The sequence below is a fragment of the Phaenicophaeus curvirostris genome, chromosome 33, assembly GCF_032191515.1.
Source record: "Phaenicophaeus curvirostris isolate KB17595 chromosome 33, BPBGC_Pcur_1.0, whole genome shotgun sequence".
Taxonomy (NCBI): Eukaryota; Metazoa; Chordata; class Aves; order Cuculiformes; family Cuculidae; genus Phaenicophaeus; species Phaenicophaeus curvirostris.
This window is the reverse complement of record NC_091424.1, coordinates 2,166,929-2,180,608: the sequence shown is the minus strand read 5'-3', so window position 1 is coordinate 2,180,608 and position 13,680 is coordinate 2,166,929. Positions and strand designations below refer to the sequence as shown.

Here is a 13,680-nt window from a genome sequence, read left to right as displayed (position 1 = left end):
TGGGGTCTCTATGGGGTCTCTATGGGTCCCTATGGAGTTTCTATTGATCCCTATTGCTTCCCATTGGTTCTATTGATTCTGTGGGTTCCCATTGGTCTCTATGGGTCCCTATGGGTCTCTATTGATCCCTATTGATTCTATCGGTTCCCATGGGTCCCTATGGGCCCCTATGGATTCTATGGGTCCCCGGGGGTCTCTCTCTCTCCCCGCAGCGCGAGTGTGGCCGCAGCTTCTCGGCCGTGGAGCAGAACCGCCTGAGCTCTCGGTGAGGGGCTCTCTGGGGCTGAGGGGGGGGTGGGGGGCGGGTTATTGATCCGGGGGGCAGGGGGTGATCGATCCCCCCCCCCCCCCCCCAAAGATTCCTGCCCAACGCCGAGGTGTTCGCGGCCGCCTACCCCCACAAGGCCTTCTGCGGCGTCTTCAACGGCGACGGCTCCCTCTTCGTCTCCGCCTGCCAAGGTACCTGGGGGGCTCCCCTCGATCCTTATTGATCGCTATTGATCGCTATTGGTTCTATTGGTTCCATTGATCCCATTGGTTTCCGTGGTCCCTGTGGGTCCCCATTGGCTTCTATGGGCTCTGTGGGTCCCCATTGGCTTCTGTGGGTCTCTGTGGGGCGCTATGGGGCTGCCATTGATCCCTATTGATCGCTATTGGTTCCTATTGGTTCCATTGATCCCATTGGTTTCCGTGGCCCCTATGGGCTCTGTGGGTCCCCATTGGCTTCTATGGGTCTCTATGGGTCTCTATGGGGCTCCCATTGATCCCTATTGATTCCTATTGGTTCCTATTGGTTCCTATTGGTCCCTATTGGTCCCATTGATCCCTATTGGTCCCACTGATTCCATTGGTCCCCATTGATCCCTATGGGTCCCCATTGGTCTCTATGGGTCCCCATTGATCCCTGTGGGGTCTCTATAGGTCCCTATTGGTTCCCTATGGGTCTCTATTGATCTCTGTGGGTCCCCATCGATCCCTACGGGGTCTCTATAGGTCCCTATTGGTTCCCTATGGGTCTCTATTGATCTCTGTGGGTCCCCATTGATCCCTACAGGGTCTCTATAGGTCCTTATTGGTTCCCTATGGGTCCCTATTGATCTCTATGGGGTCTCTATTGATCTCTATGGGTCCCCATTGATCCCTATGGGGCTCTATGGGGTCTCTATAGGTCCCTATTGGTTCCCTATGGGTCTCTATTGATCCCTATGGGTCCCCATTGGCTTCTATGGGGTCCCTATGGGTCCATATTGATCCCTATGGGGTCTCTGTGGGGTCCCCATTGATCCCTATGGGTCTCTATTGATCTCTATGGGTCCCTATTGATCCCTAAGGGTCCGCATTGATCTCTATGGGAATCCCTATGGGGTCCCTATTGATCCCTATGGGTCCCTATTGATCCCTATGGGTCCCCATTGATCCCTATGGGCCTCCATTCATCTCTATGGGTCCCTATTGATCCCTATGGGTCTCCATTCATCCCTATGGGTCCCTATTGATCCCTATGACTCCCTAGTGATCCCTATGGGTTCCTATTGATCCCTATGGATCCCTATTGATCCCTAAGGGTCCGCATTGATCTCTACGGGAATCCCTATGGGGTCTCTATTGATCCCTATGGGTTTCTATTGATCCCTATGGGGTCCCCATTGATCTCTATGGGCCTCCATTGATCCTTATAGTTCCCTATTGATCCCTATGGGTCCCCATTGATCCCTATGGGGTCCCCATTGATCCCTATGGGTCTCCATTCATTTCTATGGGTCCCTATTGATCCTTATTGATCCCTATGATTCTCTATTGATCCTTATGACTCCATATTGATCCCTATTGATCCCTATTGATCCCCGCGGGTCGCTGTGGGTCCCCGCTGACCGCCGGGGGGCTCCCCTGTCCCCCCCCAGACCACTCCCTGCGCGTGTACGGGGCGGCGGGGCGGGGGCTGCGGCTGCTGCGCTCCACGCGGGGCCGCGACGTGGGCTGGAGCATCCTGGACGTGGCCTTCACCCCCGACGGCCGCCACGGCCTCTACTGCAGCTGGTCCCCCTACGGTCAGCGGGGGGGCGGGACCGGGGCTCGAGGGGGTCTCTAGGGGTCTCTATGGGTCTCTGTGGGGTCTCTATGGGCTCTATGGGGTCTCTATGGGGTCTATGGGGTCTCTATGGGTCTCTATGGGGTCTCTATGGGGCTCTGTGGGGTCTCTATTGGTCTCTATGGGCTCTATGGGGTCTCTATGGGTCTCTGTGGGGTCTATGGGGTCTCTATGGGCTCTATGGGGCTCTATGGGGTCTCTATGGGTCTTTATGGGGTCTCTATGGGGCTCTGTGGGGTCTCTATGGGGTCTCTATGGGGTCTATGGGGTTTCTATGGGCTCTATGGGCTCTATGGGTCTCTATGGGGTCTCTATGGGCTCTATGGGGTCTCTATGGGGTCTCTATGGGCTCTATGGGGTCTCTATGGGGTCTCTATGGGGTCTCTATGGTCTCTATGGGGTCTATGGGGGCTCTATGGGGCTCTATGGGGTCTCTATGGGCTCTATGGGGTCTCTATGGGGTCTCTATGGGCTCTATGGGGTCTCTATGGGGTCTCTATGGGGTCTCTATGGGCTCTATGGGCTCTATGGGGTCTCTATGGGGTCTCTATGGGTCTCTATGGGGTCTCAATGGGGTCTATGGGGTCTCTATGGGGTCTCTATGGGGCTCTATGGGGTCTCTATGGGGTCTCTATGGGGTCTCTGTGGGCTCTATGGGGTCTCTATGGGGTCTCTATGGGTCTCTATGGTCTCTATGGGGTCTCTATGGGCTCTATGGGGTCCCTAGGGGTCCCTATGGGCTCTATGGGTCCCGGGGGGTCCCTATGGGTCTCTCCCCCCCCCTCAGTTCACGCATTCGACATCCACGGGGAGGACGAGACCCACACGGCCATGGATCTGCGGTGAGCTAGGGGGCAGGACCCCTTTCTATGGGGCAGGGACCCCCTCTATGGGGCAGGGACCCCCTCTATGGGGCAGGGACCCCTTTCTATGGGGCAGGGACCCCTTTCTATGGGGCAGGGACCCCTCTATGGGGCAGGGACCCCTTTCTATGGGGCAGGACCCCCCTTTCTATGGGGCAGCCCCCCCTGTGTCCCCCCCCAGCCCCCCGGATCGGCGCTTCGCGCTCTTCTCTCTGGCCGTGGGGCCGGGGGGGCAGGAGGTTTGGGGCGGCGCCAACGACGGCTGCGTCTACGCCTACGACCGAGGGGCCCAGCGCCGCGTCCTCCGGGTCAGGAAAATCGGGAATTGCGGGGAAAATTTGGGAAGTTTGGGGGAAATTTGGGGGATTTCGGAGAAAATTTGGGGAATTTCGGAGAAATTTTGGCAAATTTCGGAGAAAATTTGGCGAATTTGGGTGAAATTTTGGGAATTTTGATGAAAATTTGGGGGAAATTGCAAAATTTGGGGGAGATTTCGGAAGTTTGGGGGAAATTTGGGAAGTTTGGAGGAAATTTGGGGGGAAATTTGGGAAGTTTGGGGGAAATTTGGGGGATTTCGGAGAAAATTTGGGGAATTTCGGAGAAAATTTGGGGAATTTCGGAGAAAATTTGGGGAATTTGCGGGAAATTTGGCGAATTTTGATGAAAATTTGGGGGAAATTGCAAAATTTGGGGGGAGATTTGGGAAGTTTGGGGGAAATTTGGGGAATTTGGGAGGAAATTTGGGAAGTTTGGGGGAAATTTGGCGAATTTGGGGGAAATTTGGCAAATTTTGGTGAAAATCTGGGGAATTTGGGGGAAATTGTGAAATTTTGGGGGAAATTGCAAAATTTGGGGGGAGATTTGGGAAGTTTGGGGGAAATTTGGGGAAGTTTGGGGGAAATTTGGGGAATTTTGGAGAAAATTTGGTGAATTTGGGGGAAATTGCAAAATTTAGGGGGAAATTTGGGAAGTTTGGGGAAATTTGGGAGGAAATTTGGGAAGTTTGGGGGAAATCTGGGGAATTTCAGAGAAAATTTGGCAAATTTTGGGGAAAATTTGAGGAATTTGGGGGAAATTTGGCAAATTTTGATGAAAATTTGGGGGAAATTTGGGAAGTTTGGGGGAAATTTGGGAAGTTTGGAGGAAATTTGGGGAATTTGGGGGGAAATTTGGGAAGTTTGGGGGAAATTTGGGGAATTTGGGGGAAAATTGGGAAGTTTGGGGGAAATTTGGGGAATTTTGGAGAAAATTTGGCGAATTTGGGGGAAATTTGGCAAATTTTGATGAAAATTTGGGGGAAATTTGGGAAGTTTGGGGGAAATTTGGGAAGTTTGGAGGAAATTTGGGAAGTTTGGGGGAAATTTGGGGAATTTGGGGGGAAATTTGGGAAGTTTGGGGGAAATTTGGGGAATTAGGGGGAAATTGTGAAATTTGGGGGGAAAATTGAGAAATTTGGAGGGAAATTTGGGGAATTTGGGGGGAAAATGGGGAAATTTGGGGGGAAAATGGGGAAATTTGGGGGGAAAATGGGGAAAATTGGGGGAAAATTTGGGGAATTAGGGGGAAAATGGGGAATTTGGGGAGAAAATTGGGGATATTTGAGAGAAAATTGGGGAATTTGGGATGAAATTGGGGGAAATTGGGGGGAAAATGGGGAAATTTGTGGGGAAAATGGGGAAATTTGGAGAGAAAATGGGGAGATTTGGGTAGAAAATTGGGGAATTTGGGAAAATGGGAAATTTGGGGGGAAAATTGGGGAATTTGGGGGAAAATGGGGAAATTTGGGGGAAAATGATGAAATTTGGGGGAAAATGATGAAATCTGGGGGAAAATGAGGAAATTTGGAGGGAAAATGGGGATATTTGAGGGAGAAATTGGGGAAATTGGGGATGTTTGAGGGGAAATTGGGGAATTTGGCGGGAAAATGGGAAATTTGGAGAGAGAATGGGGAGATTTGGGGGGAAAACAGGGAATTTGGGGGAAAATGGGGAAAGTTGGGGGAAATTGGGAAATTTGGAGAGAAAATTGGGAGATTTTGGGGAAATTTGGGGGGAAATGGGGAATTTGGGGAGAAAATGGGGAATTTGAGGGGAAAATGGAGAAATTTGGGGGGAAAAGGGGGAAATTTGGGGGGAAAATCAGGGAATTTGAGGGGAAAATGGAGAAATTTGGGGGGAAAAGGGGGAAATTTGGGGGGAAAATCAGGGAATTTGTGGGAAAATGGGGAATTCGGGGAGAAAACGGTGACTTTTGAAGCAAAATCTGGGAATTCGGGGGGGGAGAAGACGTGAAGAAGGTGGAGGTGGTGGAACTGGGATGGTGGCCAGAAGGTCTGGAGATGCTGTAGGAGCTACTGGGAGCCCCGGGGGGGGGACTGGGGGGGACTGGGAGGTGGTTATGGGGCGCTGGGGGGGACTGGGGTGAACTGGGAGCTACTGGGAGCTACTGGGAGGGAGATAAGGAGGAGGAACCCGTGGTGGGATGGTCTTCAGAAGCCTGGGAGATGCTGTAGGAGCTACTGGGAGCACTGGGAGGGGCACTGGGGGGGACTGGGAGGTGGTTATGGGGCGCTGGGGTGGACTGGGAGGAACTGGGAGCTACTGGGAGGGAGAGAGGGAGGAGGAACCCGTGGTGGGATGGTCTTCAGAAGCCTGGGAGATGCTGTAGGAGCTACTGGGAGCCCCGGGGGGGGCACTGGGGGGGACTGGGAGGTGGTTATGGGGCGCTGGGGGGGACTGGGGTGAACTGGGAGCTACTGGGAGCTACTGGGAGGGAGAGAGGGAGGAGGAACCCGTGGTGGGATGGTCTTCAGAAGCCTGGGAGATGCTGTAGGAGCTACTGGGAGCCCCGGGGGGGGGACTGGGGGGGACTGGGAGGTGGTTATGGGGCGCTGGGGTGGACTGGGGTGAACTGGTGTGTACTGGGGGGGGGTCAGGTGGAGGCGCACGAGGCGGACGTGAACGCGGTGGCGCTGGCGGACGCCGGGGGGCAGCTGGTGCTGAGCGGGGGGGACGACGGGCTGGTGCGGCTCTGGGACCGACGGAGCCTCGGGCACCGCGGCCACCGCCCCGTCTGCCGCCTGGCCGGGCACCGCGGCGGGGTCACCTTCATCCACAGCCCGGTGAGGGGGGGGCACTGGGACGGACTGGGAGGGACTGGGGGGCACTGGGAGGGACTGGGAGGGACTGGGAGGGGATTGGGGGGCACTGGGGGGGACTGGGAGGGGGAATGGGGGCACTGGGAGGGGATTGGGGGCACTGGGAGGGGGAATGGGGGCACTGGGAGGGGGAATGGGAAGGGAAAGGGGGGCACTGGGAGGGACTGGGAGGGACTGGGAGGGGGAATGGGGGCACTGGGAGGGGATTGGGGGCACTGGGAGGGGGAATGGGGGAACTGGGAGGGACTGGGAGGGGGAATGGGGGCACTGGGGGGGACTGGGAGGGACTGGGGGGCACTGGGAGGGGATTGGGGGGCACTGGGAGGGACTGGGGGGGGGAATGAGGGCACTGGGAGGGGATTGGGGGGCACTGGGAGGGGACTGGGAGCACTGGGAGGGGCACTAGGGGCACTGGGAGGGACTGGGAGGGACTGGGAGGGGATTGGGGGGCACTGGGAGGGACTGGGAGGGGGATTGGGGGCACTGGGAGGGGATTAGGGGGCACTGGGAGCACTGGGAGGGGTAATGGGGGGACTGGAAGGGGATTGGGGGGCACTGGGAGGGGGAATAGGGGGGACTGGGAGGGACTGGGAGGCACTGGGAGGGGATTAGGGGGCACTGGGAGGGGATTAGGGGGCACTGGGAGGGGCACTGGGAGCACTGGGAAGCACTGGGAGGGGTAATGGGGCCACTGGGAGGAGAACTGGGGGGACTGGGAGGAGAACTGGGGGGACTGGGAGGGACTGGGAGGGGGGAAGGGGGCAACTGGGGGCCCTAGGAGGGCACTGGGATGAACTGGGAGAGGGACTGGGGGCACTGGGAGGGACTGGGAGGGGGTATGGAGGGACTGGGAGGCACTGGGCGGGGGGAACGAGGGGACTGGGCTGAACTGGGAGCTACTGGGAGGCAACTGGGGTGGGAGGAGCGGGGACGGGATGGTTTCCAGAGGCCTCGGGGAGGCAACTGGGAGCTCGGGGCTGGGATTTGGGGCCTGGGGGGTGGGGTGAAGGGGGTTTGTACTGGTTTGTACTGGTTTATACTGGTTTATACTGGTTTGTGTCCCCCCGCCAAGGGCGACGGGCGGCACCTGGTGTCCAACTCCAAGGACCAGACGGCGAAGCTGTGGGACCTGAGGCGCCCGGCGGGGGACGGGGCCGTGGCCGCCGCCAGGAGGGCCGTGGCCACCCAGAGCTGGGACTATCGCTGGGAGGAGGCGCCCCCCCGTACGCACTGGGAGGGACTGGGAGGGACTGGGAGGGGATTGGGGGGCACTGGGGGGGACTGGGAGGGACTGGGAGGGGATTGGGGGGGACTGGGAGGGACTGGGAGGGACTGGGAGGGGATTGGGGGGGACTGGGAGGGGATTGGGGGGGACTGGGAGGCACTGGGAGGGACTGGGATGAACTGGGAGGGGGAAAGGGGGGACTGGGATTCACCCCCACTTACCCCGATGACGCCTTAATTACCCCCATAACCTCTGAATTCGCCCTTAATCACCCGTTAATTACCCTTAATTACTCTCCTAATCACTTAATTACTCCCCTAATCCCTTAACTACCCCAATAACCTCTCAACTTCCCACTAATTACCCCTTCATTAAACCTCTATTACCCCTTTCCCCCCAATTACCCCCATAACCTCTGAATTTGCCCTTAATCACCCAGTAATTACTCTTAATCACCCGCTAATCACCCTTAATTACTCTCCTAATCCCTTAATGACTCCCCTAATCCCTTAATGACTCCCCTAATCCCTTAATGACTCTCCTAATCTCTTAATTACCCCAATAATCTCTCAATTTTCCACTAATTACCCCTTCATTAAACCTCTATTACCCCTTTCCCCCAATTACCCCCATAACCTCTGAATTTGCCCTTAATCACCCGTTAATTACTCTTAATCACCCGCTAATCACCCTTAATGACTCCCCTAATCCCTTAATGACTCCCCTAATCCCTTAATGACTCCCCTAATCCCTTAATGACTCTCCTAATCTCTTAATTACCCCAATAATCTCTCAATTTTCCACTAATTACCCCTTCATTAAACCTCTATTACCCCTTTCCCCCAATTACCCCCATAACCTCTGAATTTGCCCTTAATCACCCATTAATTACTCTTAATCACCCGCTAATCACCCTTAATTACTCTCCTAATCCCTTAATTACCCCAATAACCTCTCAACTTCCCACTAATTAGCCCTTCATTAAACCTCTATTACCCCTTTTCCCCCCAATTACCCCCATAACCTCTGAATTTGCCCTTAATCACCCTTAATTACTGTCCTAATCGCTTAATGACTCCCCTAATCCCTTAATGACTCTCCTAATCCCTTAATTACCCCAATAACCTCTCAATTTCCCACTAATTACCCCTTCATTAAACCTCTATTACCCCTTTCCCCCCAATTACCCCCATAACCTCTGAATTTGCTCTTAATCACCCTTAATGACTCTCCTAATCCCTTAATTACTCCCCTAATCCCTTAATGACTCTCCTAACCCCTTAATTACCCCAATAACCTTTCAATTTCCCACTAATTACCCCTTCATTAAGCTTTTATTACCCCTTTTCCCCCCCAATTACCCCCATAACCTCTGAATTTGCCCTTAATCACCCTTAATTACTGTCCTAATAGCTTAATGACTCCCCTAATCCCTTAATGACTCCCCTAATCCCTTAATTACCCCAATAACCTCTCAACTTCCCACTAATTACCCCTTCATTAAACCTCTATTACCCCTTTCCCCCCCACTTACCCCCATAACCTCTGAATTTGCCCTTAATCACCCGTTAATTACTCTTAATCACCCGCTAATCACCCTTAATTACTCCCCTAACCTCTTAATGACTCCCCTAATCCCTTAATGACTCTCATAATCCCTTAATTACCCCAATAACCTCTCAATTTCCCACTAATTACCCCCTCATTAAGCTTTTATTACCCCTTCCCCCCCAATTACCCCCATAACCTCTGAATTCGCTCTTAATCACCCTTAATTACTCTCCTAATCCCTTAATGACTCCCCTAATCCCTTAATGACTCTCCTAATCCCTTAATTACCCCAATTTTTCCACTAATTACCCCTTCATTAAACCTCTATTACCCCTTTCCCCCCCCAATTACCCCCATAACCTCTCAATTCGCCCTTCATTACCCCTTATCCCGCCTCCATCCCCCTATTTACCCCTTTAATTACCTCAATAATCGCCTCATTCCCCTTTAATTCCCTTTAATTACCTTTAATTAACGCCCCCTCTCCTCACGCTCCGTTTCCCGCCTCACCTTTCCCGCCCTTTTTGTTGCCATGGCGACCGCGCGGGGGGGGGGGGCGGGCGCGCGCGCGCGTGGCCACGCCCCCTCCTTTTTACGTGATGACGTCACCCCCCCTAGCGGCGGCGGCGGCGCTTCCGGGGGACCCGTCGCTGCAGACGTTCCGGGGTCACGTGGTGCTGCACACGCTGCTGCGCTGCCGCCTGGCGCCCGCGGGGGGGCGCGCGCTGGGGGCGGGGTGCGCCTCGGGACGCGTCATCGGTGAGCGACGCGGGGGAGGGGGTGTGTGTGACGTCATCGGGGAGCGACCGGGGCGGGGGGAAAGCGCGGGAAAAGGGGGTGAGGGGGGATCTATGGGGCAGAGGGAGGGGTCTATGGGGCAGGGAGGGGTCTGTGGGGCAGAGAGAGGGGTCTATGGGGCAGAGGGAGGGATCTATGGGGCAGAGGGAGGGGTCTATGGGGCAGGGAGGGGTCTATGGGGCAGAGAGAGGGGTCTATGGGGCAGAGGGAGGGATCTATGGGGCAGAGGGAGGGGTCTATGGGGCAGAGAGAGGGATCTATGGGGCAGAGGGGGATCTATGGGGCAGAGAGGGGTCTGTGGGGCAGAGGGAGGGGTCTATGGGGCAGAGGGAGGGATCTATGGGGCAGAGAGGGGGATCTATGGGGCAGAGGAGGGATCTATGGGGCAGAGAGAGGGATCTATGGGGCAGAGAGTGATCTATGGGGCAGAGAGAGTGATCTATGGGGCAGAGGAGGGGTTTATGGGGCAGAGAGAGGGGTCTATGGGTCACAGATTTGATCTGTGGGGCACAAGGAGGGATCTATGGGGCAGAGGGAGGGATCTATGGGGCAGAGAGGGATCTATGGGGTAGAGGGAAGGATCTGTGGGGCAGAGAGGGGGGTCTATGGGGCAGAGAGGGGTCTATGGGGCAGAGGGAGGGATCTATGGGGCAGAGAGGGGGGTTTATGGGTCACAGATTGGATCTATGGGGCACAAGGAGGGGTCTATGGGGCACAGATTGGATCTATGGGGCACAAGGAGGGATCTATGGGGCACAGGGAGGGATCTATGGGGCAGAGGAAGGGGTCTATGGGGCAGAGAGGGATATCTATGGGGCAGAGAGAGGGATCTATGGGGCAGAGAGAGGGATCTATGGGGCCGAGAGAGGGATCTATGGGGCAGAGAGGGGGATCTATGGGGCAGAGGGAGGGATCTGTGGGGCAGAGAGAGGGATCTATGGGGCAGGGAGGGATCTATGGGGCAGAGGGAGGGATCTATGGGGCAGAGGGAGGGGTCTATGGGGCAGGGAGGGATCTATGGGGCAGGGAGGGATCTATGGGGCAGAGAGGGGGATCTATGGGGCAGAGGGAGGGATCTATGGGGCAGAGGGAGGGATCTATGGGGCAGAGAGGGGGGTTTATGGGTCACAGATTGGATGTATGGGGCACAAGGAGGGATCTATGGGGCACAAGGAGGGATCTATGGGGCAGAGAGGGGGATCTATGGGGCAGAGAGAGGGGTCTATGGGGCACAGGGAGGGGTCTATGGGGCACAAGGAGGGATCTATGGGGCACAAGGAGGGATCTATGGGGCAGAGAGGGGGATCTATGGGGCAGAGAGAGGGATCTATGGGGCAGAGAGAGGGATCTATGGGGCACAAGGAGGGATCTATGGGGCACAGATTGGATCTATGGGGCAGAGAGAGGGATCTATGGGGCAGAGAGAGGGATCTATGGGGCAGAGGAGGGGTCTATGGGGCAGAGGGAGGGATCTATGGGGCACAAGGAGGGATCTATGGGGCACAGATTGGATCTATGGGGCACAAGGAGGGATCTATGGGGCACAGATTGGATCTATGGGGCACAGATTGGATCTATGGGGCAGAGATTGGATCTATGGGGCACAGATTGGATCTATGGGGCACAAGGAGGGATCTATGGGGCAGAGATTGGATCTATGGGGCAGAAGGAGGGATCTATGGGGCACAGATTGGATCTATGGGGCAGAGGGAGTGATCTATGGGGCAGAGGGAGGGATCTATGGGGCACAGATTGGATCTATGGGGCAGAGGGAGGGATCTATGGGGCACAGATTGGATCTATGGGGCAGAGGGAGAGATCTATGGGGCAGAGGACGTGACCGCAGCGCAGCAAAGTCATAAAATGGAGGGGGGGGGCGTGTTTCTATGGGTCCGGGTGGCTCCCTATGGGTCCGGGGGTTGGATCTATGGGGCAGGGGGTGGATCTATGGGTCCGGGGGTTGGATCTATGGGGCAGGGGGCCCCCCCTGACCCCCTCGTTCCGCCCCCCCCCGCAGTGTACGACGTGCTGACGGGGCGGGTGCTGCGGCGGCTCAGCCGGCACCGCGGCTGCGTGCGCGACGTCTGCTGGGGACCCCAGCCCTGGCGCCTCGCCAGCGCCTCGGTGCGCACCTCGGGGGGGGGCAGCCGGGGGGGCCCCGTCGGCTTCCGGTGCTTTCCGTGGGGTTCTATAGGTCCCTATTGGGTTCTATTGGGTTCTATGGGTTCCCATTGGGGTCTCTATGGGTCCCTATTGGCTTCTATGGGTCCCTATTGGTTTCTATGGGGCTCTATGAGTCCCCATTGGGTTCTATTGGGTTCTATGGGGTCCCCATCGGGTTCTATGGGTCTCTATGGGTCCCCATTGGTTTCTATGGGTCCCTATTGGGTTCTATGGGTCCCCATTGGGCTCTATGGGTCCCCATTGGGTTCTATTGGGTTCTATGGGTCCCTATTGGGTTCTATGGGTCCCTATTGGGGTCTCTATGGGTCCCCATTGGGTTCTATAGGTCCCCATTGAGTTCTATGGGTCCCTATTGGGTTCTATGGGTCCCTATGGGGTCCCCATTGGGTTCTATTGGGTTCTGTGGGGTCCCCATTGGGTTCTATGGGTCCCCATTGGGCTCTATAGGGTCCCCATTAGGTTCTATGGGGTCCCCATTGGGTTCTATAGGTCCCTATGGGTCCCCATTGGGTTCTATTGGGTTCTATTGGGTCCCTATTGGGTCCCCATTGGTTTCTATGGGGTCCCTATTGAGTTCTATGGGTCCCTATTGGGTTCTATGGGTCCCTATGGGGTCCCCATTGGGTTCTATTGGGTTCTGTGGGTCCCCATTGGGTTCTGTGGGGTCCCCATTGGGTTCTATGGGTCCCCATTGGGTTCTATGGGTCTCTATTGGGGTCTCTATGGGTCCCCATTAGGTTCTATGAGTCCCTATGGGGTCCCTATGGGGTCCCCATTGGGTTCTATTGGGTTCTGTGGGTCCCCATTGGGTTCTATGGGTCCCCATTGGGTTCTATGGGTCCCCATTAGGTTCTATGGGGTCCCTATTGGGGTCTCTATGGGTCCCTATTGGGTTCTATGGGTCCCCATTAGGTTCTATGGGTCCCTATTGAGGTCTCTATGGGTCCCTATTGGGTTCTATTGGTTTCTATGGGTCCCTATTGGGGTCTATTGGGTTCTATGGGTCCCCATTGGGTTCTATTGGGTTCTATGGGTCCCTATTGGGTTCTATGGGTCCCCATTGGGTTCTATGGGTCCCTATTGGGGTCTCTATGGGTCCCCATTAGGTTCTATAGGTCCCCATTGGGTTCTATGGGGTCCCCATTGGGTTCTATGGGTCCCCATTAGGTTCTATGGGTCCCCATTGGGTTCTATGGGTCCCTATTGGGGTTTCTATGGGTCCGCATTGAGTTCTATGGGTCCCCATTGGCTTCTATAGGGTCCCCATTGGGTTCTATGGGTCCCCATTAGGTTCTATGGGGTCCCTATTGGGTTCTATGGGGTCCCCATTGGGTTCTATGGGTCCCCATTGGGTTCTATGGGGTCCCCATTGGGTTCTATGGGTCCCCATTAGGTTCTATGGGGTCCCTATTGGGTTCTATGGGGTCCCCATTGGGTTCTATGGGTCCCCATTGGGTTCTATGGGGTCCCCATTGGGTTCTATGGGTCCCCATTAGGTTCTATGGGGTCCCCATTGGGTTCTATGGGTCCCCATTAGGTTCTATGGGGTCCCCATTGGGTTCTATTGGGTTCTATTGGGTCCCTATTGGGGTCTCTATGGGTCCCCATTGGGTTCTATTGGGTTCTATGGGTCCCTATGGGGCAGGGGGAGGATCTATGGGGCAGGGGGAGGATCTATGGGGCAGAGCCGGGATGTGTGGGGCAGGGTCTCCGGCTCTGCCCCACAGTGGGACGGCACCGTGCGCCTCTGGGGCTACCGCGACCCCCAAGCAGAAGAGGACGACGAGGAGGGCGCCCCCCAATAAAGGCCTCT

At 55.7% G+C, this 13,680-nt stretch overlaps 1 protein-coding gene across 1 annotated transcript in view; it reads left to right on the top strand.

Moving 5' to 3' along the window:
* LOC138732518 (DDB1- and CUL4-associated factor 11-like) overlaps positions 1-13,680 on the top strand; it is a 17,595-nt gene extending 3,915 nt beyond the window's left edge. The window contains exons 5-14 of the mRNA XM_069879118.1: positions 213-265; positions 359-459; positions 1,902-2,048; positions 2,877-2,931; positions 3,134-3,260; positions 5,888-6,073; positions 7,182-7,332; positions 9,504-9,644; positions 11,701-11,807; positions 13,595-13,680. Of these exons, the coding sequence (XP_069735219.1) occupies positions 213-265; positions 359-459; positions 1,902-2,048; positions 2,877-2,931; positions 3,134-3,260; positions 5,888-6,073; positions 7,182-7,332; positions 9,504-9,644; positions 11,701-11,807; positions 13,595-13,672 (1,146 nt within the window). The 3' untranslated portion in view covers positions 13,673-13,680. The remainder of the gene's footprint in view (positions 1-212; positions 266-358; positions 460-1,901; positions 2,049-2,876; positions 2,932-3,133; positions 3,261-5,887; positions 6,074-7,181; positions 7,333-9,503; positions 9,645-11,700; positions 11,808-13,594) is intronic.